At 35.3% G+C, this 24,613-nt stretch overlaps 2 protein-coding genes across 5 annotated transcripts in view; one reads left to right on the plus strand and one right to left on the minus strand.

Annotated features, from left to right (window-relative positions):
- Positions 1 to 1,333: 1,333 nt before the first annotated feature.
- Positions 1,334 to 15,225, plus strand: LOC127156350 (brain aromatase). Of its 2 annotated transcripts, none has more exons than XM_051099131.1 (10): positions 1,334 to 1,622; positions 6,737 to 6,911; positions 6,986 to 7,136; positions 7,893 to 8,047; positions 8,132 to 8,308; positions 10,341 to 10,455; positions 10,670 to 10,781; positions 10,854 to 11,016; positions 11,271 to 11,512; positions 14,079 to 15,225. In XM_051099131.1, exons 2-10 carry the CDS (start codon positions 6,770 to 6,772, stop codon positions 14,343 to 14,345), a joined length of 1,524 nt encoding a protein of 507 aa, XP_050955088.1. In that variant the 5' UTR covers positions 1,334 to 1,622; positions 6,737 to 6,769; the 3' UTR covers positions 14,346 to 15,225. The 2 variants fall into 2 exon arrangements, with proteins under 2 accessions (XP_050955088.1, XP_050955089.1); XM_051099132.1 differs by lacking the exon at positions 1,334 to 1,622 and adding an exon at positions 4,585 to 4,802.
- A 144-nt stretch (positions 15,226 to 15,369) lies between these two features.
- The window catches only part of ap4e1 (adaptor related protein complex 4 subunit epsilon 1), a 15,658-nt gene continuing 6,414 nt past the window's right edge, over positions 15,370 to 24,613 (minus strand). For all 3 annotated transcript variants that reach the window (XM_051099105.1, XM_051099104.1, XM_051099103.1), the window contains 8 exons: positions 22,915 to 23,211; positions 21,744 to 21,855; positions 21,033 to 21,171; positions 18,849 to 19,089; positions 18,170 to 18,721; positions 17,908 to 18,098; positions 15,867 to 16,027; positions 15,370 to 15,707 (listed from right to left, as the gene is read on the minus strand). In XM_051099105.1, the coding sequence (XP_050955062.1) occupies positions 15,547 to 15,707; positions 15,867 to 16,027; positions 17,908 to 18,098; positions 18,170 to 18,721; positions 18,849 to 19,089; positions 21,033 to 21,171; positions 21,744 to 21,855; positions 22,915 to 23,211 (1,854 nt within the window). In that variant the 3' untranslated portion in view covers positions 15,370 to 15,546. The remainder of the gene's footprint in view (positions 15,708 to 15,866; positions 16,028 to 17,907; positions 18,099 to 18,169; positions 18,722 to 18,848; positions 19,090 to 21,032; positions 21,172 to 21,743; positions 21,856 to 22,914; positions 23,212 to 24,613) is intronic.

Genomic DNA, 24,613 nt, shown 5'->3' on the forward strand with positions numbered 1-24,613 from the left:
CATCTCCACTTTGGTCTCGTCTGTTCAAAGGACATTATTCTAGAAGACGTGTGTTCTGTTCAGATGCAACTTTGCAGACCTAAACTGTGCTGCATTGTTTTTTTCTATATAGAAGATGCTTTCTTCTGCAAAGCCTTCCAAACATGCCATTTTTGTCCCATATTTTTCTAATGGTATTGTCATGAACTTTATCATTTAACGTGTTAACTGAGGCCTGTAGAGTCTGAGGTGTAGTTCTTGGGTTGTCTGCCATTTCTCTGAGCTTTACACGGTCTGATCTTGGGGTGAATTTTCTGGGACGTCCACTCCTGGAAGGAGAGGTGTCTGTTTTCAATGTCTTCCACTTGTGAATAAACTTCAAATTGTTTGGAAATGGCCGTATTACTCTTCTCAGATTGATGGCAGCAACAATTGCTTCTCTAAGATGATTGCTGATGTCTTACCTCCTTGGCATTGTGTTAACACGCACCTGAAGGCTCCAGACCAGCAAACTGCCAAAGCTTTTGCGTTTATAGAAGCGCTCAGACTTGCTGATGATCAGTTCATCAAAGGTATTTGATTAGCAGTGCTTGACTGTTATTTACCCTCTTAATTCCAATGTTAACAGTAAGGGTGTCCTAACTTTGTCACACATGGCTTTTCCATTTTGGCTTTATTTTTGTTCAGTAAATAATGACACGGTGCAATTTGTCATGCGTTGTTGTTCATCTGAGGTTTTATTTTCGAAATTTTAAGAGCGGCCAAGGACCAGATTTGTTTTAATGATGTCCTGATTCGGAAAACCATGGAATTCAGTAGGGTGTCCTAACTTTTTCACATGACTGTAATTAAAAATGGTAATGTTAGGTGGGATTAATCGTGATTAATTTTGATTAGATATTTTTTATTCGATTGACACCATTAGTCTCAATTACATTTTCCTAATTTAATATATTAGTGTCTTTCACACAATTCATGTCTGAACATACTATACATTATCTGAACTTGTCACAAAACAAAATTGAGACATTGAATTATTCAAAACATTACACAGGAGTCTTCAATTAACGTGTCACTGAAAGTAGACAGAATGACAAAATGGATTGTGTGTGCTTTAGGAAGTGGAATGAGCGCTCACATTTCTTAGGCAACATTGTTTCCCTCCTTCACATCTCTGGAAGATAAAAGCTCATTCACTCCTGCGGTTCTGGGTCAGTCTGACCTGGCTTTATTAAAGGCCCTTCAGAGAATGAATGACAGCGGATTTGGAACCAAGACTAAGGTCAATAAACCCCTGAAAAATAACAAGACGGGGGAAAAATGTGTTTCGCATTAAAGAGCTAACAGCATCCCACATTGACCAGTTTATGTGTTTCTTTCTGGAAAGTATGAAAGCCTGCTCTACTTTGGTCCGTCATTGTTTCATTATTCTGGTCTGCTTTGGGATTTCAATGACACTTTACAAGGAAAATTAAGGGCGTATCCTAGCAACCGGGGATTTTAAAGCACTTCAAAAAGGGGAAAGACTATATATTGGGCTAAAACACCAGCTAATGATCTTCAGGATGATGGGAGCACATAAACGACAAGTCTGAGCTACTGAACGGCGCATTTAAAAATGAAACAGATGCAGATCTAAGGAGGTGAGTGTGTTTGCTGTTACTATATGGACATTGGTCATTCAGTCGATGCAAATTCATTATCAAATCGCCTGAGCTGTAATTTGTCAGCTTTCTGAAACTCATTTAAGGACACAAAGAGTGTTTTTATGAAGTTATTTAGCAGAATGTAAAAGCATGCAGCATGTCGAGCTTAAAAAAGTGGTATCACTTTACAATAAGGTTACATGAATATGAATTACCAATAAATAATACATTTATTACAGTATTTATGCATCTTTGCTAATATCAGTTTATGAAAATACAGTAATTCATGATAATTCACAGTGCATTAACTAATGTTAACAAGCACAACTTTTGATTTTAATAATGCATTAGTAAATGTTGAAATTAACATTGACTAAGATTAATAAATGCTGTAGAAGTATTGTTTATTCTTAGTTCATGTTAACTAAATAGTTAAATAATATTAATCGTATTGAAAAGTGTTACCAAAAAAGCTCTAAAAAATTATACAGTACTGCCTAAAATTTTGTGAACCCTTTAGATTTTTCTATATCTCTGCATAAATTACCAAAAAGTTAATCAGATTCAGTACTGAAAGTTGACAAAGAGAACCCAGCCAAACAAATCAGATGAAAATACATAATTTGTCATTCATTTATTGAGAAAAATGGTCCAGTGTTAAATATTTGTAAGTTGCAAAACTATGTGAATCTCTAGGATTAGTGGTTAATTTTAAGAGTCCATTTCTTCAGATGTGTTATCAATCAATAGGATGACTATCAGGTACCAGTGTACACTGTAAAAAACAAAAACACACAATTTGTTGCGTCAACTTAAAATAAATTGTTACCCTGCCTTAAAAATTTTAAGTTCAGTCAACTCAAATAAGTTTAGTCAACTTTAAAAGGAGAAACCCACTTCCAGAACAAGAATTTACAAATAATTTACTCACCCCCTTGTCATCCAAGATGTTCATGTCTTTCTGTCTTCAGTCGTAAAGAAATTATGGTTTTTAAGGAAAACATTTCAGTATTTTTCTTCACATAATGGACTTCACTGGTGCCCTGATTTTTAACTTCTAAAATGTAGTTTAAATGCAGCTTCAAATGGCTCTAAACGATCCCAGCCGAGGAAAAAGGGTTTTATTTAGCGAAACGATCAGTCATTTTTTTTCGAAAAATTAAAATTTGTATACTTTAAGCACAAAAGCTTGTATAACACTAGCTCTGGGATGCGTGTCCACGACGCTATGGAATACAGAATCATGTTGAAAAGTCACGTGCAACGTAGGCGGAACTACAGTACAGACCCAGTGTTTTACAAAGCAAATGTGCTTTGAAGACTAATGAAGTGCAAGTACATCAAGCGCTGTTTACAGACAAAAAGGTACAACGATGTAGGACAATTCTGAAGTTGTAGGAGAAAATGAGATGGAGTTTTTTGCCATGCCCTACCTTTTTGAGCCGGAGTACACAGAAGATTAACTTAGACATAGAGGAGACTGCTGCAGCATCCCTAAAGCCTCGGGCAGACCACACTCAAACGAGACATGTTAGTGCACGTGTGGAAAATGCCAACCATTGCCAACAGAGCAGAAATCTCAATGCTGTCAAGAATGGACCATATCTATTCCAATGTCGGAAAGAATCAGCAAGTCAGGTGGTGAGTTGTGCATGACTTTTAAACTACATTTTGGAAGTTCAAAATCGGGGCACCACTGAAGTCCATTATATGGAGACAAATACTGAAATGTTTTCCTCAAAAACCATAATTTCTTTACGACTGAAGACAGAAAGACATGAACATCTTGGATGACAAGGGGATGAGTACATTTTTTGTAAATTGTTGTTCTGGAAGTGGACTTCTCCTTTAAGTTGTACTACGTAAAAACTTAGATGTTTGAGTTGACTACACCAAAAATTTGAATTGTTAAACATAAAAGCTGGGCTTGTTACCCAGCTGCCTTAAAATGTTAAATTCAATGAACTCAAATATCTAAGCTGTCACTTAGTAAAACTTAACATTTCAAGTTGACTAAACGTTTTTGAGTTGACTGAACTTAAATTTGAACTGAAATTTTAAGGCAGCTGAGTAACAAATTATTTTAGGTTGACTCAACAGTTTTTTACAGTGTATCCCCTATTTTAATTAAAGAACAGCAATTTATCAAAGTCTGATCATGTTTGTGGAAGTGAATGATGGCATGAACAAAGTATATCTCTGAGAACCTCAGAGATGCTGTTGCTCATCCAGGTAGAAAAGGTTACAGAACCATCTCTAAAGAGTGTGGACTCCACAAATCCTCAGTCAGACAGACTGTTTACAAATGGAGGAAATTCATGACCACAGTTAAGTGGTCGACTAACAAAGATCACTCCAAAGCAATACCTGTAATAGTCTGCAAGGTTGCAAAGGACCTCAGGGTAACTTTTAAGCACATAAAAGCCTTTCTCACATTGGTTAATATTAGTTTTCATGAGTACACCATCAGGAGAACAATGAACAACCATGGTATGAATGGCAGAGTTGCAAGCAGAAAGCCACAACTCTCCAAAAGTCAGAGGGCTATTGCAGAAATGTTTTATGGACAGATGAGACCAAAATAACACTTTTAAATGAGGTGTTATGTTTGGAAAAAGGAAAAACACTTAATTCCAGCATAAGAACCTTATTCCATCTGTGAAACATGGTGGTGGTAGTATCATGGTTTGGGCCTGCATTGCTGCATCTCGGCCAGAATAGCTTGCCATCATTGATGGAACAATGAATTCTGAATTAAAAATGTCAGGACATCTGTCCGAGAACTGAATCTTAGAAGAAAGTGGGTCATTCAGCAAGACAGTGACCACAAGCACACAAATCATTATACCAAAAATTGGTTAAAGAACAAGTTTAATGATTTGGAGTGCCTGAGTCAAAGTCCAGACCTTAATCCATTTGAAATGTTGTGGAAAGACAAGGAATGTTCCTGAAGCAAGCAGTTCATAGAAGGAAACCCACCAATATCACAGGGTTCAAGTGTTTCTGTACTGAAGAATGGGATAAAATTCCTACAAGCTGTTGTGCAGGACTGATCAGCGGTTACAAAATACGTTACTTGCGATTATTGCTTCAAAAAGGGGTCACACCAGATACTGAAAGCAAAGATTCACATACTTTTGCAACTCGCAAATATTTAACACTGGATCATGTTTCTCAGTAAGTAAATGACAAAGTTTGTCTCATTTGTTCGATTGGGTTCTCTTTGTCAACTTTCAGGACTTGTGTGAAAATCTGATGATGTTTTGTGTTATATTTATGTTGTTGTTGTAGTGCAAACAAAAACAATAAGCATGTGAATACCAAAACATTTGCAATTGGAACAATTTTCTGAGAAAGGTGTTGCATTTTCTGACAGAATTGCAAGGGTGCTGATATTTTTGGCCATGACTGTGTATATACATATACATATATATATATATATATATATATATATATATACACACACACACACACACACACACAGGTGCATCTCAATAAATTAGAATGTCGTGGAAAAGTTTATTTATTTCAGTAATTCAACTCAAATTGTGAAACTTGCGTATTAAATAATAACTGTGTATTCAGTGCACACAGACTGAAGTAGTTTAAGTCTTTGGTTCTTTAAATTGTGATAATTTTGCCTCAACAAAACCCACCAATTCACTATCTTAAATTAGTATACTTCATAAGACCAATAAAAAACATTTTTAGTGAATTGTTGGCCTTCTGGAAAGTATGTTCATTTACTGTATATGTACTCAATAATTGGTAGGGGCTCCTTTTGCTTTAATTGGTGAGTGGTGGTGGTTGAGGAGAGATCCCCCCATATGATTGTAAAGCGCTTTGGGTGTATAGCAATACACAATGAAAGCACTATATAAATGCGATCATTCATTCATAATTACTGCCTCAATTCAGCGTGGCATAGAGGTGATCAGTCTGTGGCACAGCTTTCTTTCTTCACAGGTTTCTTTGACAGTAGCCTTCAGCTCATCTGCATTTTTTGGTCTCTTGTTTCTCATTTTCCTCTTGACAATACCCCATAGATTCTCTATGGGGTTCAGGTCTGGTGAGTTTGCTGGCCAGTCAAGCACACAAACACCATGGTCATTTAACCAACTTTTGGTGCTTTTGGCAGTGTGGGCAGGTGCCAAATCCTGCTTTAAAATGAAATCAGCATCTTTAAAAAGCTGGTCAGCAGAAGGAAGCATGAAGTGCTCTAAAATTTCTTGGTAAACAGGTGTAGTGACTTTGGTTTTCAAAAAACACAGTGGACCAGCACCAGCAGATGACATTGCACCCCAAATCATCACAGACTGTGGAAACTTAACACTGGACACCAGGTAAGACGCCTCTGACGTTGTCTGTGGTTCAGGAGTGGCTTAACAAGAGGAATATGACAACTGTAGCCAAATTCCTTGACACGTTTATGTGTGGTGGCTCTTGATGCCTTGACCCCAGTCTCAGTCCATTCCTTGTAAAGTTCACCCAAATTCTTGAATCCATTTTGCGTGACAAGTCTCTCAAGGCTTCGGTTCTCTCGGTTGGTTGTGCATCTTTTTTCTTCCACACTTTTTCCTTCCACTCAACTTTCTGTTAACATGCTTGGATACAGCACTCTGTGAACAGCCAGCTATTTTGGCAATAAATGTTTGTGGCTTACCCGCCCTCGTGAAGGGTGTCAATGATTGTCTTCTGGACAACTGTCAGATCAATTTCTAATTTGTTGAGATGTGAATTGGTGGGTTTTTGTTAAATGTGAGCCAAAATCATCAAGTTTTGAGTTTCACAATTTGAGTTCAATTACTGAAATAAATGGACTTTCCATATATATATATATAGATAGATAGATAGATAGATAGATAGATATTTTGAGTGGTCAAAACTAAAGCATTCAACATATTTGCTGAGAGAATATTCCCAGTCTGGATCATGACACACTCTGTTGAAAAAATGAATCTAAGATGGTGGATAAAGGAAGACAAATATTGATTTTATAAATATATTTTCTTCACTATCAATAAAAATAGTTTAATATAGTTAAACTCTTATAGGTAAGAATATTGCATCATTACCTTTATTAACCAGCAAACTCTATTGTATTTTTACAGAGGTGCTTCCAACACTTTAAGGTAATTTTGATAATGGAGCAGGTCATCAAGGACACGGTAAACATCACCACAGCGGTGCAGGGAACATTACTGGTGTTGACAGGAACATTACTGCTGATATTGCTACATAGAATATTTGGAACCAAGAACTGGAAGAACCAATCAGCTGTCCCAGGTGAGTTAAAACTAATCAGATTCAATGGGAAAAACCTACCGATTAGTCACTGCTTGTGATGTGACGTATTTTAGGTCCTGGCTGGTGGTTGGGTCTCGGTCCAATTCTGAGCTACAGCAGGTTCCTGTGGATGGGGATCGGCACCGCATGCAACTACTACAACAAAAAATATGGCAGCATTGCTCGCGTTTGGATCAATGGAGAAGAGACCTTTATACTTAGCAAGCAAGTTCTCAAAAACATAAACATCATTCACAAACCTACTGTGAAAGGGAACATTCTTAAAATGTTCTGGCAAGGTTCATGCAAAGTTACAAACAAATGTTCTTCCAGTAACAAATATTCTTCAAGTATTACCGTTCTTCAATGATATTCTCAGAATGTTAGCACAAAAACATTGTTAACTGAACTTTTTTCTAAAACATTTTAAATGTAACCACTTGTTCCAAAATATTCAGAACTCAGTTTAAAAACTCTATTCAAAAGTAACATTTACATTCGTGCAAAATTTAAAATGTAAATATTTGCATAACAACAAAAAAAAAACATTTTAAACTGAACAAAATAGTTTTAAGTGTAAAAATAACAATTGAAATGTAAGTTTCTAAATTTTAAACTACAGTACATTAAAGTGTCGTCATTGATTGAGGTTCTCCCCAAATATATTTTCACCCTTATGGAAAATTCCCAGAAAATTACTGGATTTCTTCGAATGTCGAATAATGTCAACGTCACCCCAGCCTAACTGATAATGACATTTGTTGTTGATTATCTTCATTATGGATTATTATCGATTTTACTGAATAGTTGTTGCAGCTAAAATACTTTCATTTTTCAAAAAGCTGGTTAAGAGCGCCCCCTATAAGGCTGAAACATGATTTTTTTTTTGGTACAGTTTGTAAGTGTCACTAAGTTGAATCAAATGAGTAATGCAACACCTCAGGGCATAATTTTTAGAGAAAAAATGTAAAATTGCTTCAGGTCCTCTGCCGTGTATCATGTTCTGAAGAGCAACAATTACATTGGGAGGTTCGGAAGTACAAAAGGTCTGGAGTGCATCGGCATGTTCGAACAAGGCATCATCTTCAACAGCAACATCGCACTGTGGAAGAAAGTGAGAACATATTTCACCAAAGGTGGGTGTTATTCACTCTAAAAAATCAGAATTTGTTAAATCAGAAAGTGTTAAATCAGAATTTATTGTTTATGTGTTTGTGTAGCTCTTACAGGTCCGGGTCTCCAGAAGTCAGTAGATGTGTGTGTCAGCGCAACCAAAAAACAGCTTGACGTCCTGCAGGAGTTCACAGACCACTCAGGACACGTGGACGTGCTCAATCTTCTACGATGTATCGTTGTGGACGTTTCCAATAGACTCTTCCTAAGAATCCCTCTCAATGGTCAGCCTGCAATACAAACATCTGATTATTGATTATCTGATTATATCTGATTAAACATCTGACCCTTACACATAAAATGTTTCCTAAGTAGTTCTTTGGGTTTAGCAAGGCCTTTTCAAGAACCATTTTCGGCTCTATGAGGTTCTTGAGATGCTATAGGGTTTTTTGGAGACAGAAAAAAGTTATTGATGTCTCATTTTAGGTTCTTTTGGAGCAAAGGAAAAGGCATTATTTTTAGTGCTTCTTCAGTTTTGGGGAAAAGTTAAAAGTAACATATTTCCATATTATCACTCCATAAAAAAGTAACTAATTGTGTTACTTAGTTACCTTTTATTGAAAGTAATGCATTACATTACGTTTACATTACTTTGTCACCTGGGCTGAGCTTGCTTGTTTGTTTTTAATAACAAATAAGCCAAAAGTTATATTTTTAGCAACTGTAAAGGCCCTTTTACACCAAAAGTGAAATTAAAAATAGATGCAAGCACTTTAAAGCATTTAAACACATTATTAAGGCCTGTAACAACCTAAATCAATGATAAAAATCAAAAGGATTTTTGGCAAATCCAGGTCATTTACCATGTTTTTAATGTTTATGACTGGTATAGCATCAGCTGTGGTCTGAACTTTGCATGCTTATTTAGAATCACCTGTTGCACATGCTCACCAAGTTTTGTGAAGTTTTGAGTTTTCGTTTAGACTTTATAGGCTTTTAGGTATATTACGAGAGGCCCCTTTTCTAAACATCATAGCTTCCCAAAGGGTAAATTTCAACCTTTTTTGATAATTATTGACCTAGAGAGTCCAGAGAATTGTACTGCAGTGTTTTTTTTCCAGACTGAGTGGGAAAAAAAAAAAACTAGGACTAGTTCGTAAAAGTATTTTTTTTTTTTTTTTTTACATTTTCTCAATCATTTAACAAATATTTTGATTGACAGCAGTGGCTCTAGAGGCAAAGTTGTTCAGAATGAGGAGTTCTATCGTATGATACAAATATTGTGCATATGTGTGAAAAAGCGTGCAATATACAATCATTTACACCCTTAAATGCAATATCACCACTCAGTGGCCAATATCTTTCAAATTTCTCACAGACCTTTAGGGCTGTGAATCAAACAGGCCCACCAAGTATCGTTCCAATCAACCTTAACCTTGTCTAATAGGTGCTCAATGTTCATCGGCCAATGGCAGCCATGTTTTTTGAGATACACATACGTCCTTATAGACACTTGTGGCACTTTGGCGATTTTCATTTCAATAGGACATAGTAGGAAATAGTTGTGTAGTTATGGTCGTTTTTATACTTTTCCTTCTTATAGCCCCACCAAGTGGCCAAGATCCACAACTTTTTTTCACGTAAGCCCTTATTCAGCTCTTACATATACACGTTGTGAGTTTGGTGAAGATCTCATTCCATTCAAAACTTATAGCCATTTTAGTAAAGGCCGAAAGGCAGTCGAAAGTTCAACTTCTTCTTTTTTTTTTTTTTGATAATTATTCATATTCACTCTCCAGAGAACCTTCCCGCACTGGTTTGGCTCAGATCAGGCGAAAAACCTAGGGCTAGTTTGCAACAGCAGGTTTTTCGCCAGGGGGAGCCAAAGATTCCAACGACATAAGACACTTGAGTCTGCGACGAACAGGTTTGGAGTTATGAGCGATTTCGTACTTCTGATCGCTGTAGCGCCCCCCATCAGGCCAATTGGGGCAAGCCTTGGTGGCATTGTAGACTGTGTGAGTACTACCAATCCTCCAAGTTTCAAGTCTCTACAAATTAGTTTGGTCTTCCCGATCATTTTTACGTGGAGATTGCTAATCCTTGGCCATTCTAACAATTACAATAGGGTTTCAGCGCTACACGTTTGAACTCCTAATAAGCCTCAGGATGAAGGCTTACGTTACTCATGTTACTTGCAATGTGTTACCCCAACACTGCTTCTGATCAACATGAATGACCTTAGGCAGTTGTAAATTTGATTTTTTTTTTTACAGTAAGCATGCAAACATCTTTCGTTATGCTTGTTTATTGCAGAAAAAGACTTGCTGGTAAAGATCCACCGGTATTTCAGTACCTGGCAGACGGTTCTCATACAGCCAGATGTTTTCTTCAGACTAAACTTTGTGTACAAAAAATACCACCTGGCAGCGTGAGTCCACCTCATCTACCTCATCTTTATTATTTTTAATGTGGTGTCAAGGTTTTTTGACTCTACTTTGGCTTAGAAGTAGAAGCCTTTTGCTGTTTTTGCCACTGTAACTTTAAGGATTATGCAAATGAGCTCTAATTTGATTGGTAGAGTCTAATTTAGTGGTATAAATATAAAGTTCTATGCATCACATTTAAGAAGTGTTTTCTTCCAGAAAAGAGCTGCAGGATGAAATGGGAAAGCTTGTGGAGCAAAAGCGACAAACTATCAATAACATGGAGAAGCTGGATGAGATGGACTTTGCAACGGAGCTGATATTTGCTCAGGTTTGTTAAACACATACTCTATTGATGTACCATCTCTTGTATTAAAGCAATACGTTAACTTACTGATTGCAGAACCACGACGAGCTGTCTGCGGACGACGTGAGGCAGTGTGTGCTGGAGATGGTGATCGCCGCTCCAGATACCCTCTCCATCAGCCTGTTCTTCATGCTTCTCCTGTTAAAGCAGAACTCTGTTGTGGAGGAGCAGATCGTACAGGAGATACAGTCTCAGATAGGTATAGTTCAACATTTACAAGACAACTTTAAGGTGGTCAACCTGGAGGTTGAAACATGGTAGCTAGTTTGTTAAGGTGGCCTACCAGCTCTAATCAGTCATGACCAAGATGGTCTACCAGGTCAGTCTTGGCTCCAACAACTAGTAGTCCAGCCAGTGACCATAAAGGACTGGCTAGAAATGATCAGAGACTGGTTTTAAATCAATTTCCCATTACCTTCTGCATGCTAAAAGATGTCTCTCTTGTCCTCTCAGGTGAGCGGGATGTAGAGTCGGCCGATCTGCAGAACCTGCCCGTTCTAGAGCGTTTTATCAAAGAGTCCCTGAGGTTTCATCCAGTGGTGGACTTTATCATGAGACGGGCTCTGGAGGACGACTACATCGAAGGCTACCGAGTGGCGAAGGGGACTAACCTCATCCTAAACATCGGACGCATGCACAAGTCAGAGTTCTTCAAAAAACCCAATGAGTTCAACTTGGAGAACTTTGAGAACACCGTAAGTACTGGGACAAGCAGACATGTAAGATCCCATGTCTGCTAATACCATTTTTTTGAAACATCCAATTAATTCAACTTGGAAAACTTTGAAAACAGCATAAGTACTGGGACAAGATCAAAATATACAAACCTGGATGTATAGGTTTTTTTCTTAAATATGGCTTACATATGATAAATTGGTACATTTGTAGATTTTATACCAGTTGTTCATATTCTTTTACAAATATCCAAATATTTTACACATCTTCCCAATAACTGAATAATCAATATTGATCCGGTAAACTAGAAAATTAGCACTGTCTGGATGGAAAGAAGAAATATTAGTGAATTCTCACACTTCCAAAAAACAGTAGTGTGGTATTACAGTGTATTTGGACATGGTACTGGGACTTCTTGAAGAACTTGAACAAACTTGAAGAACTTAAAAAACACCGTAAATACTGGGTCAATCAGACATTTAGGTTTAAATAATTCAATACAAACCTGTAAGACTCATAAATTGGTGCATTTGTAGATTTTATACTAATTTTTCACATTCTTTTACAAACATCCAAATATGTAACATACATTTCCAATAACTAAATAATCAACACTGACCTGTTAAACTAGAAAATTTGCCTTTTCTGGATAAAAAGAGGAAATATGCGTGAATTCTCACACTTCCTTTTTCTTAAATAGGAGTCACAAATTGGTACATTTGTAGAGTTTATACCAACTGTCCATATTCTTTAACAAATATCCAGATATTTTATATATATTTCCAATACCTGAATAGTCAATATTGACTCATTAAACTAAAAATTAGCATTGTCTGGATGGAAAGAATAAATATTAGTGAATTCTCACACTTCCAAAAAAAAAAAAAAAAAAAAAAAAGTAGTGTGGTATTACAGTGTTTTTGGACATGGTACTAAGACTTCTAATACCAAATTTTTTTTGGAAAAACCCAATTAATCTGACTTGGGGAACTTTCAAGAACACTGTAAATACTGGGACAATCAGATGTATACATTTAAATAATGCAATACAAACCTTTAAGACTCATAAATTGGTGCATTTGTAGATTTTATACTAATTATTCATATTCTTTTACAAACATCCAAATATGTTACATAGATTTCCAATAACTAAATAATGAACACTGACCTGTTAAACTAGAAAATTTGCATTTTCTGGATAAAAAGAGGAAATATGAGTAAATTCTCACACTACCAACAAAGTATTGTGGTATTACAATGGTTTTGGACATGTTATCTGGACTTCTAATACCAGATTTTTTAAACACCCAATTAATTCGACTTTAAAAACACTGTAAATCCTGGGACATTCAGACGTATAAGATCAGTTAAAACCATACAAACCTGGATGCAAAGGGTTTTTTCTTAAGTATGACTCACAAATTGGTACATTTGTAGAGTTTATACCAACTGTCCATATTCTTTAACAAATATCCAGATATTTTATATATATTTCCAATACCTGAATAGTCAATATTGACTCATTAAACTAAAAATTAGCATTGTCTGGATGGAAAGAATAAATATTAGTGAATTCTCACACTTCCAAAAAAACAAACAAAAAACAAGTAGTGTGATATTACAGTGTTTTTGGACATGTTATCTGGACTTCTAATACCAGATTTTTTCAACACCCAATTAATTCAACTTTAAAAACACTGTAAATCCTGGGACATTCAGACGTATAAGATCAGTTAAAACCATACAAACCTGGATGCAAGGGGTTTTTTCTTAAGTATGACTCACAAATTGGTACATTTGTAGAGTTTATACCAGTTGTTCATATTCTTTTACAAATATCCAAATATTTTATACATATTTCCAATAACTGAATAGTCAATATTGAATCATTAACTAAAAAATTAGCATTTCCTGGATGGAAAGAATAAATACTAGTGAATTCTCACACTTCCAAAAAAAGTAGTGTGGTATTACAGTGTTTTTGGACATGGTACTAGGACTTCTAATACCATATTTTTGAAAGACCCAATTAATTCGATTTTGAGAACTTTTTTGAGAACACTGTAAATACTGGGACAATCAGACATATAAGTTTAAATAATTCAATAAAAACTTGTAAGACTCATAAATCGGTGCATTTGTAGATTTGATCTCAAGTATTCATATTCTTTTATAAAAATCCAAATATTTTATACATCTCCCCAATAACTGAATAATCAATACTGCCCCGTTAAACTAGAAAATTTGCGTTTTCTTGATGCAAATAAGAAAAAAGTACTGTGGTCTTACTTTGTTTTTTTGCACATGGTCTGGTGTTTTTGTATATATGCTATTTCAACATCACCTTTTTTTGACATACCATGGTGATAACATAGTATTTCTTTGTACCATATACCTTGTGGTGTCACGTAAATGACACTGAATACGAATATAGCATCATATACGATGCTCATTTCCTGGAAATACACCATGCTACCTCAGAGTACTATGTAAATACCATAACAATCTTTGAAATAAATACCATGGTATTACCATCACTTTACCCCTGTAATATTGTAAGCGCAATGGCGTCCGCTTCTCTCTCAGGTTCCCAGTCGTTTCTTCCAGCCGTTCGGCTGCGGTCCCCGGGCCTGCGTCGGGAAGCACATCGCTATAGTGATGACGAAGGCCATTCTGGTGACCATGCTGTCAAGGTTCACAGTTCGTCCGCGTCACGGCTGCACCGTCAGCACCATCAAACAGACCAACAACCTCTCCATGCAGCCCGTGGAAGAGGATCCCGACTGCCTGGCCATGCAATTCATCCCACGAGCTCAGAATATCAGTGGAGAAACGACAGACAACCACACCTGAACACCACACGCAAACAACCTAAGAAAAAAACAGGAATGAAAACGTTTAAAGGTGTGCTAATTAATTTTCTTTCACCTAATTTTTTCCCTTAATAAACACAAATTTAAGATGAACTTACCTTAAACTCAACACTGCACCAGTCAGCCTGTGCTAACACCATACAGACATCCTTGACCAAAACATAGACATATCATGACTTGGTGCACTTTTAAAGTGTTCTACGTTTGTAGTTTATGCTGACATAAATAATGGCAATGACAATAAAAAACAACAAAAAACTGTTTTGGCACGTGTACTCATCTATCGCACTTCTAAAGTTTGCTGTTGTGCTGCATCCAAAATAACCAACTACGAAGGTAACACAAAATGGTATTCGCAACCCATTTTGCTTCCATAATGTGACGCGTTTAAACTACATTTAATGATGAAAGAACATTTTATTTACTGGAATTGACTGTATTGTGACAAGTAAATGCTAGAGACCAGAATGGAGGGAGGTGCTGAAAAATAAGGTCTTTGAGATGTCAAAATAGCATGTTGCATCAGAAGTGAAGCAAGTTGTTATATTTTTATGAAAGATTATGAAGACAAACATTTTCTTTGGAATAATGTGCAGGTAATCATTTAAAATATGAAAAGGAACACTTTACAAAAAGTAAACAGGGTCTGTTTTCATTTCATATTTTTTCATAAACATAATCTACAGTAGTCTACGGTTTGAGGTTGATTGTATTACATAACTGAGAATTTTCTATTAAATAGTAGGAAAATATTTAATAGAATTAATACTAGAAATAAAATTGAATAGACACTTGAAATATTTCTATTATTATGAAAATAAATAATTGATCGCCATGGAAAACTACTGTTTTATGCTTGTACTAATAATTGCAGCGAATAAAATTACATTTTGAAGCGCTAAAGCCATATTTCTTTTTTTCTCTGCAAATAAACATGAATATACTGTACCTACCAGAAGAGATCAAACCACAAGTGTTTAAAATCAATAAATACTTTTTACTGTATGTAGAGGTGTGACACAATGCAGCTCAGTAACTGTGTACAAAAAATATATATCATTAAAACTATTAGTCAGGGCATAAGACAAGCAATACACACGTATTGCTTTTAAACAGTCATTGCATTAAATCATTTTGTCATAGAGCTTCCCTGGAGGTTTCAGCTGGGGGTTTGTGGGTCTTCAGTGTTGCGCGAGCGCTCTCTGGCAGTGGTACAGGATGCAGTCTGGGAGAGCAGGATGAGGAGAGCGCAGCCACATGGCTAGAGCAGTGCCGTTCACTCTGCAGTGCAGAAGACAGGGGGCGCCACTAAGCAGCCGACATGCTACGATTCCCTCCGAGCCTGAAAAAAAAATCAACACATAACTGATAGGATGCTTTCCCAAATAGTGTGTAAATTATAGTCAGTTATGGTGTATGTTTGAAATGGACTGCCAAAGGTGGTAAAATGAATGCAAATCACATCAGAGTAAGCGAACTGTGATTTTTTTTCTTTTTTTACCGATGATGTCCACTATATGTAGCTGTAGGGCGTCTCTGAGAGCGTTCAGGGTGGTTCTGAGTGGGTCACCAGCATCTGTGAGCAGTTTCAGATTCTGTTTGACATCATGAGAGAGAGAAAGCCAGAGTTTCCCATATTCCTCTGTGGTTACAACCAAAGGCCTGTGAGTGACAGAGAGAAACGAGTTTAATAAAATAAGTCTCATTACATCAAAGAGCTCCAAACTAAGTGAAATGCTTTGTAGTGATTTGTTGTTATTTGTATTTCAGTTTCATTTTATATTCAGTTGGGAGACCAAAAAAAAAAAAAACTTAATTAGAAACTACAAATTGGAATCTGTTCTGAACGTCTTTTCCACATTCAACCTTCAAAAGATTTAGGATCTTTTTTTTTCTCAAAATATGTGAAATATTCTTTATATGAAGCAACCAAACAAAGATATAAGAAAATTGTCTCTAAAACTACAAAAAAAAAAAAAAGATAACTGAAATAAAATGTCATTTTTTTAACATACAATTAACATTTTAAAATGTAAATTTATTTTATTTCAGCTAATAGCCAAGGGAAAATTTCTCTTTTTTATGTACTGCAACTTGTCATCATTAAATAACTAAAACTAAAATTAATAACTCTATGGACGTTTATAATAATTAAAATTAATATAACTTACAAAAAAAAAGTAGTTAACTAAGACTAAAATAACAAAAAATGAAAAAAAAAAACCCTTTCATTTTATTTTTTTATGTGAAGTTTAACTAAAATATACTTCAAATATACTTTTATTTTAAATAAAAATAAAATTTTAAAACATAAATTTATTTTATTTCAGCTAGTAGACAAGGCAAAATTTCTCTTGATGTCATAAAATAACTTAAACTGAAATGAATAATTCTACAGACATTTAAAAAAAAAACTTAATTTAAAAATTAAGTTTTAATTTAATTTAAAAAAACTTAAAACTAATTTAAATGACAAAAAATATAGTTAACTAAAACTAAAACTAAAAAAAAAAAAAAAAAAAAAAAAAAATCTTTATTTGAAAAAAAGATAACTGAAATAAAATTAAATATTTTAAATAAAATTATTTTTTTTAAATGTAAATTTAATTTAGTTCAGCTGGTAACCAAGGCAAAATCTCTCATTTTTATTTACTTTAACTTGAAATAACTAAAACTGAAATTAATAATTCTATAGACAAAAAAAACCCTAAATTAAATTACAAAAAAATTGTAGTTAACAAGACTAAAAATACCAAAAAACAAAAAAACAAAAAACTTTACTTGAAATAAAATAAAAGACAAATAAAATTAAATATTTTAAATCAAATTAAATTTTTAAAACGTAAATGTATTTTATTTCAGATAGTAGCCAAAGCAAAGCAAATTTCTCCTTTTCATTTACTTTAACTTGATATATAGGCATTTGAAAAAAAAAAAAAAAAAACTAAAAATAATTTTACAAAAAATGTACAGTTAACTAAGACCATAACTACAAAAAAAGAAGAAAAAAAAGAACTTTACGTTAAATAAAAAAAAGAAAACTGAAATAAACTAAAAATAAAATAAAAAAATTTCAAATGTGAATTTATTTTATTTCAGCTAGTAGCCATGGCAAAATTTCTCATTTTCATTTACTTTAACTTGACGTCATAAAATAAATAAAGCTGAAATAATTCTATAGACATTTTTAAAAAGACCTAAAACTAATTTAAATCACAAAAAACACCACAAAATTACAAAGGCTTTAACTAAAATGTAAAAAATAAATTATTTATTATTGTTATGTATTTAATCATTTTATTTCTAAGTATGGTTATTTAGCAGGTTACACAAAGATTATTTCGCTGAATTCTGTTTTAGAAAAAAACAACAATTCTGTACAATTAATTAAAAAAATAAATAAAAATAAAAGCATATATATATATATAAATAATTCTCAGTAAATTCTTACTTATTTTATACAAAATAAACACTATGTCTTTATTGTTTATTAATAAATAAGAAAACTACTGAAAGTTGATGCAGTTTCAGACACACATTACCTGATGAAATCTGCTGTGGACAGTGTCCCAGAGAAAGGGAGTGTGTTTGTGTGTCCTGGTTGTGTTTGATAAGACACAGTCCCGGTAAAGGACACGTTAGTGTGAGGGTCATCCATCAGCAGAGCATAATGACACACAGACGTACTCCTGCCCTCCAGACAGTCCATGACGTTCCCTCTTAAACTCGCCGTCTAAGACAGAAGAGGTCACATTTTATAATACTGCATAATATTATTAAAATTCTTTCTGACCCATTACACACCTCCAGCCCCTCACAGGTCAGCTGCACCGCAACATCTTTAATCACAGTTTCCGTGCAGCTGGATATGAAAATCACAAGCAGCAAAGCTTCATCTCTGAACACACGGCAGGAGGACAGAGACAGGCTGGGGTCAGAGGTCAGGCTGATGACGTCAGAGTGAGGTAGGTCCTTGAGGTCAGCGGGTAACAGCGCGGTCAGATCTGAAGACACGGCAGGAGGATGTTTGTCCTGGATCGTGTTGGGCCGCACTATAACCATATCACCACCTAGTATCTGAGACGTGTTGGGACGTCTGTCTTCTTTAGTGTCTTTGTTTTCAACCAGGCCATTGGCTGTGGTGGATTTGGGGGTGTGGCCTAAAGCAGATATGGATGTAGCTGGCTCCTCCTCCAGCAAACTGCCGTACAGGAAGCTGTCGGTCGTGCTACGCGAGGAGCGAGAGGAGGAGGAGTCGGAAGACCTCTCGCTGGTGCCTGATGACGACGACGATGATGACTCATGTGGGCGGGGCTTTTTTCTAAAGCGAGGGGGCGGGGCTTCGGGTTTTCCCAGCTGAGAGGAAACAGAACAATTGGTATTTACACTACAAAAGTAGGTGGATATTTAATGCCATCAATAAACGCCAAGATAAACGCACTATAACTCAAATACCAAATACATTATAAAATTGTTTTCTCACTAGAGACATTGAACTCCCGGCTCCCAAACCAACAAACAAAGAGGAAGCCAGCTGCTGTTTGTCCTGGTTTTGCGTCGACGGCTCTGGCTGTGGCTCTAATCTCTCTGCTGCCTCCTGTTGGATGGAGGGCTGGACAGCAGCGGTGGGTTCGTCCACCGGAGGTGCTGTAGTTTCTTTTTGTGGAAGATACCCATCTTTTCCCCAAACTCTCTTTACACCCTCAAGAATCAGAGTGTTGGAGCTGAAATTATACAAATATACAAGGCTGTATTTATTTGTTCAAACAGGAATATTGTGAAATATAGCTGCAAGCAGCAATTGCGGGGCCAAGCACTAGGCAAACAAGGCAGCAAGCATCAGAGCAATTAAAGCAATTAGTAACTGAAGCCATTTTAAGACAGTGTTAGTCAAAATGGGTGAAAAATCATAAAAACGACCACTAGTAATATGATTTAATGGACTATCACTTTTGACCAACAGGTGGTGCTGTTTTCAAATCAATGTGGTGTGTTCAGTGTGAGGTGACAATGGCATTACAAAGTTTGGTGTCATTATGTCAAAGCTTTACAGAGATACAGCCTCAGAGTCATTTTAGCATCATGCCTCAAATTTATAGTGGCGCTGTACGAAAATGTTTTCATCTATTAACACGAAATCCATAACATTTTGTCACTCCAGTCTGAAGATGATTTGAGTCAAATTTGGTGAAAATTGGACAAGAAGTTCAGCCAACTGTGGTATAATTGGTATCTATGTTCTTAGCATGTCCCAATGAATGTTTTGAGACCAGTTTCAATACAATAAGCTAATGCAATCAGAAGTTATTAGCATTTTTGGAAATTTTATTGTTAATGTTTAATGAATGGTGTATTACTTCTGACCAATAGGTGGCGCTGTTACCAAATTGATGTTGCGTTGTCAGTGTGAGGTGACAATGGCACATATAAAATTTGGCGTCAATATGTCACGGCTTTGCAGAGATACAGCCTCAGATGTAGTTTGGCATCTTTCCAACAAATTTGTTGATGCGCTGAACGAAAACCGTTTCGTATATCGACATGAAATCCACGACTTTTTGTCAGCAAGGACTGAAGATGATCAAATTTGGTGGAAATCAGACTAACGGTCTAGGAGGAGTTCGAAAAAGTAGGTTTTCAACATTAATCAAAATGGCGGACAGGATGTTTGCCCAATTTTGGCATAATGGGTATCAACGTAAGCAGAAGTTATTAGAATTTTTTGTAAATTTCTTTATAACTTTATGCCACCAGGTTTTTGAGTACTGTCAGGGCATGGTGCCGAAGACACATACTGAGGTTCGTAACGATTCATCAATTCGTTCGTAAAATATAGCATTTTTTGGCCAAAATTCAATATGGCCGACACCTAAAATGGTTGGATTCAGCATGATGCACCGAATCTGAAGAGACCAGTTTTGTGATTTTTGGCCAAACCATTCAGAAGTTATAAGCAAAAATAGCCAAATTAATGTGGCATGGTCAGTGTGAGAAAATTGGACCAACGGTCCAGGAGGAGTTTAAAATAAAAAAAAAAAAAACTCCATGCTATTTTCTCCTACAACTTCAGAATCATCCAATATCGTTGTACCTTTTTGTTTGGAAACAGCGTTTGACTTACGTGCACTTTCTTAGTCTTTGCATGTTCTCTTTGTAAACACTTGGTCTGTGGTTCCACCTACGTTCCACATGACCTTTCGATGTGATTCAGTAGTATGTGAACGTGCATCCCAGAGCCTGTGCTACAGGAGCTTTTGTGCTTAAAAAGTATTTGAAGCTGCATTTAAACTACATTTTGGAAGTTCAAAATTGGGGCACCAATGAAGCCCATTATATGCAGAAAAATCCTGAAATGTTTTCCTCAAAAAACATAATTTATTTATGAATGAAGAAAGACATAAACATCCTGGATGACAAGGAGGTGAGTAAATTATTTGCGAACTGTTATTCTGGAAGTGGAGTTCTCCTTTAAGAAACATTTCTTATTTTCATCAATGCTGAAAACAGTTGTGCTAATTCATATTTTACTTTTTTCATGATTCTTTAATGAACAGAAGGTTCAAAAGAACAGTTTTTTTGGTTTAAACGGAACAAATGCTTAAAGTATTCATTTCTTTCAAACAAACTTACTGACTTCAAACTTTTGACATGCTACACAAATACTCACCCTGCCTTCTGAGAGAATTCAGTGCTGTTTCCCGAGAGTTCTGAACTGACTGACAGTAGTGTTGGAGAATGTCTGTCAGTGATGCTACAGGATGATAAACTTACAGGCAGAGAAAAACTGTATGGCTCCAGATTCAATGCTGGAAAAAAAATTAAAAAATGGTCAGTCCAATAAGTTTGGAATGAAATGAGGGTGAGTAAATAATGACTAATTATTCATTTTTGGTGAACTATCCATTTAAAAGGTTATTCACCTAAAAATAAAATTCTGTCATTCATTACTCACATTCATGTTGTTCCAAACCTGTAAAACCAAAAGCTTTCTGACCCTGCATCATGGTACTTTCATGAATGTGCATTGAAGACACAGAAGAGAAGAAATAGTTGAATAAAGTTATTTTGTTTTCTTTGCGCACAAAAAGTATTCTCGTAGCTTCAGAAAATTTAGGTCGAATCACTGATGTCACATGAACTATTTTATTGATGTCCTTACTACCTTTCTAGGCCTTGGACGTGTCAGTTACGTTGCTGTCTATGCAGGGTCAGAAAGCTCTCAGAAATGTCTTCATTTGTATACCGAAGATAAAGGAAGATCTTACAGGTTTGGAACGACATGATATATATATATATATATATATATGTGATAAACTATAGGGTTTACTGTAGTGTAAATAGCAGCAAGCATCCTGATGAGGGTTAATAATGGCAGTACCTCTGTCCTCACACAGCTCTTCCTGTCTCTGATGAGGGGGTTTATATGGTGCTGCTCCTGCAGCCAAAGCCTCAGACACAAACCCGTCCAGAAATGACAGAGAAGAATCAACCTGTGAAGAAAATACACATACTAAAGCAACGAGTTGGAATCTTTGAGTATTTTCAGGCGTTTTTACACAGTGGTTTGGAAGAATTTTTACGTATTTGTATTCTCAAAAACATGATTGTAAACAAAAAATGTTTGAATGTCTACCACCAAATGTCAAGATGGGCTCGATTTACTGTTTTGTTCACTTAAAATGCTCTAAATCTGCTTGTTTAGTGTGAAAACATACTTAGAGGTACAGCTGAGGTCAGAAATTAACATACACCTGGCAGATTCCCGCAAAATGTTAATTATTTGACCAAAATAAGAGGGATCATATAAAATACATGTTATTTTTTATTTAGTATTTTATTTAGTATCTTTGTTTTTTTTCAGCATTTTTGCATTTGAACCCTTTCCAACAATGTCTGTATAATTTTAAGATCCATCTTTTCACACTGAGGACAACTGAGGGACTCATATGCAACTATTACAGAAGGTTCAGATGCTCACTGATGCTTCAGAAGGAAAAACAATGCATTTAGAACCAGGGGGTGAAAACTTTCGAATTTGAAGATCAGGGTAAGTTTAACTTATTTTGTCTTCTGGGAAACATGCAAATATATTATGTAGCTTCTGAAGGGCAGTACTAAATGAAAGAAAAAAGATAATTATATAAAATAAGAAAAATGTACACATCTTCATTCTGTTCAAAAGTTTTCACCCCCTGGCTCTTAATGCACTGTGTTTCCTTCTGAAGCATCAGTGAGCATCTGAACCTTCTGTAATAGTTGCATATGAGTCCTTCAGTTGTCCTCAGTGTGAAAAGATGGATCACAAAATCACACAGTCATTGTTGGAAAGGGTTCAAATACACAAAAATGCTGAAAAACCAAAGAATTTGTGGAACCTGAAGGATTTTACTGAAGAACATCAGGCAGTTTAACTGTTCAGGACAAACAAGGGACTCATGAACAACTATCACTAAACAGAAAAAACGCCTGTGTATCATTCAGGTAACAACACCGTATTAAGAATACATAGTGTAGCTTTAATAATTGGGACAAGCAAGCAGTTCTGTTACCTCCATGCTGTCCCAGAGTGCTCCATGGGGCAGGACCCCCTCATGGAGCTGTGAGTCCTGGCTGAGGAGACGCAGCTCCTGGGCCTGCTGACGGAGCACCGTGTCCTGGGAGGATGACAGACTCTCAGCCAGGTCCAGAATCAAGTCGGTGTGGCCCTCAGAGATTTTGGTCAGAGCAGAAAGAATCCAGACTCGCGTCTCCGAGCTCACGCTTCTCTGATCCAGCAGCTTCGCCAGGAGCCGGGTGACCTCGTGCTGGTCCACAGACTCTTGGAGGTGAGTGTATTCACCAAGCACCTGAGAACACACACACACACAGGTGAACAAATATTACTTGTGAGTTTCCAGAAGAACATAATCGTTTAATTTCAAGGGCAACAGACACTTGTAGTTCATCACGATAGCATCTGATGTTAGCATAGTTAGTTTCTAAGCTAATGACTCCCCACACACGCGGCTTATTTTGTTATTTTTATTAAAAAAGTATGCAATTTATATTTCTCTGACAAGTTTAATAGGATTAACCATCTTTTGTACTATCAGTTATAATGCTGGAGTTTACTGTAGTGCAAATGTAGAAAAAAAAACATTAAAATCAATTAATCGCATCCAAAATAAAAGTTTTTGTTTATATATGTGTGTGTACCGTGTATATTTATTATGTGTATATAAAGACACACACATACAGTATATATTTTAAAAATATTTACACGTATTTACATGTGTATATTTATATTCATATAATTTATAATTATATATAAATATTTAACATATAAACAAAACATTTTTCTTAAATATTTACTTGCATGTGTGTGTATTATTTATATATACATAATAAATATAAACAGTACACACACATATTATGTAAACAAAAACTTTTATTTTGGATGCGATTAAGCACGATTAATCATTGCCCAGTACTAATTAAAACACCAAAATATCAAATATTAAATTATAAATAAAATTAAATAATATTTAATGTAATATTATGCATTAAATTGGTTATATATCATAACAGAAAAATAAAAAAAATATTTAAAATGTTTTTAAATATATTATGTTAAATCAAATTAGTTATTTATTAATACTAAAGAGTGAATGGTTAAATACATTTTCATAATAATAATATTAAATAATTATATAATGCTCAGTTGGGTTTTAAAAGATAATCAACATTCATAAAATATCAGATGAAAACAAACCGAATTGAGCTAAATAATGACACTACTGTCTTCCGAAATTGTTTGAAGATTGATGATATTTGCAGCATTAATACTGTAATTTTCCTCAATTATTATTGTGAAAAAACTCTGAAACAATCTATATTTGTATGAAGCTCAATATAAATAAAGGTGACTTGACTTGGCTTAATAAAAAAATAAATGTGTCCTGATTGATTAATAATAAACAAACTGACTTTTGTAGGTAATTAAAATCCCATTTAATCTTAAATAAGTGCAAATTGCAAATCCACTTCTAAAACTGAAGTGTTTTGAAGATTGATTAATTTTGCAGCATTAATACTGTTATATTCTTAAATTATTACTGTATTACTGTACTTTGAAACAATTAGTGTTTGCATAAAGCGCTATATAAATAAATGTGACTTGACTTGGTTAAATAAAAAATAAATGTGTCCTAACTGAATAATAATAAACAAACTGGCTTTTGCAGGTAAATAAGATGCCAACTTACCTAA

The sequence above is a fragment of the Labeo rohita genome, chromosome 25, assembly GCF_022985175.1.
Source record: "Labeo rohita strain BAU-BD-2019 chromosome 25, IGBB_LRoh.1.0, whole genome shotgun sequence".
In the NCBI taxonomy this organism is placed as follows: Eukaryota; Metazoa; Chordata; class Actinopteri; order Cypriniformes; family Cyprinidae; genus Labeo; species Labeo rohita.